The sequence below is a fragment of the Emys orbicularis genome, chromosome 10, assembly GCF_028017835.1.
Source record: "Emys orbicularis isolate rEmyOrb1 chromosome 10, rEmyOrb1.hap1, whole genome shotgun sequence".
NCBI lineage: Eukaryota > Metazoa > Chordata > Testudines > Emydidae > Emys > Emys orbicularis.
In genome coordinates, this window is record NC_088692.1 from 23,462,215 (window position 1) to 23,465,555 (window position 3,341).

The 3,341-nt window shown below is 53.1% G+C and overlaps 1 protein-coding gene across 1 annotated transcript; it reads right to left on the bottom strand.

Moving 5' to 3' along the window:
- Positions 1-438: 438 nt before the first annotated feature.
- Positions 439-2,297, bottom strand: RMI2 (RecQ mediated genome instability 2). The gene is made up of 2 exons (XM_065411479.1): positions 2,027-2,297; positions 439-587 (listed from the first exon to the last, which is right to left on the bottom strand). The coding sequence occupies exons 1-2, from the start codon at positions 2,295-2,297 to the stop codon at positions 439-441; spliced, it is 420 nt and encodes a 139-aa protein (XP_065267551.1).
- Between the last annotated feature and the right edge of the window lie 1,044 nt (positions 2,298-3,341).

Consider the following 3,341-nt stretch of genomic DNA (forward strand, 5'->3'; position numbering starts at 1 on the left):
GAATATGGTACTATGACTGCCTAGCCATACATTCTAACAGATGACAGCTAAAATAATGGAGCTAGTATTGAAATACCCACTATTATCTGGAAAATTAATGCAGTTTAGTCTGTTGGCATAAAGCATTACTGGAGTAGGGAATGAACCATCTGCCTATGAGTTATCATGAGCATAAAGATCTCTAAATCTTGAATCTCAGTCAAATTCACTGAAGTCAACAGAGCTGTACCCATTTTCTCCAATGGTAAGTTTGGTCTCCTGTCCATAACTCTTAAAACTGTTAGTTAGTGGACTAAGTTATTTGACTATCAAAGTATTCTCCAGATGAGGCTATAACTACTCCTGAGAGTCTAATGCTTTGAGCTGAGGTCCATGTGGTGTAAAAGCAAACATTTATGTTTCCAGGTCCTTTGGGCTGCTGACAAAAATACACAGCATCTAAGAAATGTTTCTGTGCAAATCCTCCACTTCAAAGCTCCACATGCTCCTGTGTATAGGATTATCAGAAAGATCTGTCATCTTCACAGCTTGAAGAATAGGCTCTGGACTGCAGGAGTGTACCAAGCCCATCACCATTACATACTTTCCTAGAAAAGAGAAAACAAAACAATTAACAGTCAACATTTTCATTATTCTTGCTCAGGAAACAAGATTATTTCATTTTAAACTATTCAATTATTTTGTTTCAAACCTGCCAAAATGTGAGGCAGGGCAGAGCCTCTGAGAAAAATGTTAAGAGTCATCAAAGGCTTGATAGTGTGAAGAGCTGAGAATTCTTACCATGTCACAAAATTAGGCCATACATTTAAGAAAAAGGATTAGGTATTTGTATGAGTAAGAACAGCATCTGCAGTCCCACTAGCTCATATATGGTGGACTATTACATCCTCCTGCTTCAAAGCATAAACTGATCACCAGGTGGGAATTAGGAAGAAATTCCTGCCCCCATGCAACAATTATACATACATCCCAGCAGTCCCAACTTTTGCAGGACTTTTTGACCCCAAAACCTCCTGTCCTGGTTGAAGATGCTTCTGTCTCATGGGGCTAGCTGGGCTTGGCTTCATGCTCCAGGTGTTATAACCTGGCGCCTGACACACAGGGTTGCAGTGATGCTCAGGTGTGGCTGGCCCTCTGACTGTGCGAAATTAGAATGGCACTGTGACCATGTGTGACAGGTAACAGCACCATTCATACAAGTTTGGGGGCAGCCAGGCCAATCCTGAGCCGTGATGTGCAACGCGACCCTGTGCGCCAGGGGCCAGGTTGCAGTGCCTGGAGCGGATAGCTGAGCCTCATCAGGACCTGCTGTTGTGTGCTGAGCGTGGTACAGGCTCATTTTGTAACGCCCCAACCAGGGCCTCCCCACACTGGGGCAGCATCCAACCCCCACCAAGGGGGCAGCACCCACCTGCGCTGCCAGGGCCTCCTAGTCCTGAGGCATACTTTACCCTCCCGAAATGTTGGAGATATGATTATGTGCACTGAAGATCTGGGCCTGAAAGCATCTGGCATAAACATCTTTCCAGGTTGCCTATCCTCTGCAATATAACCCTCTTGCATGCATGTAGTGAGTCGCTGTGTGTTTGCGTGTGAATAGTAGGACTGAAACCCATGGGGTGGGAAGAGTAGACCTTCCCAGGTGTGTGTGTGTGTGTGTGCAGGGAACCCCACAAGGCAAATACAGTAGGGCTTCCAGCATGTGGGGGAGTACCCACCAAGGAATGGGAGCAGTAAGCCCCCCCCCCGGTTGTGTCTGGGGGTCCCCATAGGGCAGGAACAGTAGGGCCCCCCTGTGTGGGGGGTTCCCCATGGGACAGGAGGAGCAGGGCTCCTCCCCCTGAAGGCGCTGGGGGGTCCTCCTGGTGGCAGTTGGTGTGGGGGACCCCACGGGGCAGGCGCAGCTCCCCCCACAATGGCAGTGGACGTGGGGGGTCCCCTCCCGCCGGACTGTTTGGCCCCTCGGGGCGGGAGTACACACCCTCTATGCGGGTCCCCCACACTCCGCCGCCCCCCGCGGAGGTACCTGCGCTGAGGCACGGCCGCCCTTTGGGGACCCGCTCCACCCCCAGCACCGTGAAGGGGCCGCTCTCGTCCTGCAGCCGGGCCGAGCCGCCCCGGGCGCCCCCGGCCTCCACCGCCAGCACCGTGCCCTGCATCCACACCACCGACACCGCCAGCGGGCCCTGCCCGGCCTCCTCCCGTCCCAGCAGCCAGGGCCCGCCCGCGGCCCGCCGGCACTGCCTCAGCTGGGCGGCCAGCACCTTCACCGGCGGGCTGCGCGGCTCCCCTGCCATGCTGCACCCAGCGCGGCCCGGGCCCGTCTGCCGCCCCGCTTGGGGAGGGGCTCCCGGCACAGGGCCCAATGGCGGGCAGGGGCGTGGGCGGACGCCGGGCTGCCGTGGGGGGCGGAGGGTTGTGTGCGCTCAGGGCTCCAACCGCAGGCTGCCCGGGTGCGATTGTACCTCAGGGGCCGGGGGGTTCGCGGCGCCGCCTCCAGCAGCGCGGCCCCATCGCTAGCACGTGGTTAGCCCCAGGGCCCCACAGTGTCGTGGGGGAGAAAGCCCCTGAGCACAGCCCTGGCTCTCCGGGTTCGCTCCTCTGGGCCCCCTGCCCGGGCGTTACACGCTAAGGCCTGGCCGCTGCAGGCCGCTGTGTACGTGCTTCTCTCTCCTTAGAGCCTGGGGGGGCTGCTCGGCCCACGCTGCCTGCGGTAAAGCACCATGGGTAGGGTTCGCTGGGGAGGGGACACACACAGGCTCCAGTCAGAGGAGAGGGGGGTGTCCAACAAAACTGTTTTAATTTATTGTTTAACCTTTTCCTATTTGCTTTTTTATGTGCTTTGTTTGTTTACTCTAGCCTACTTGTTGCTTTGATTTTGCTTTTAACCTTGGGAAAAAATAAGCAAGCCATCACCTTCTGCCCACTCTTGCACCATATGTCATGCTTTGAAAAAATTGGCGAGGAGGTCCAGATTAGTCTGACACCAATGAGAGAGAAGATCATATTCTTTGGGTAATAAACTCAGACAATACAAAGACAAATATTATATATAGTCCAATAGATATTTGGCACCAAATTCTCCCCAGTTACAACTGGCACTACTCCACTGGGGCGGTGGTAGGGTAAAGGAGAAAAGACTATGATCCTTGCTTTTTAAGAAAAAGCGGCCTGAAAATTTTTTTCCAACACATATGCCTTCACCCACTACCCACCAATCACAGTGTCAGCTGACCTATTAAGCCTCTTTAATTTTCCCCTCTATTTTTTGTTGAAAATAGAAAGCAGCTTTTCATAAGCAGAAAGGGCAAATTAAAAAAAAAAAGAAAATCACTTTTGCC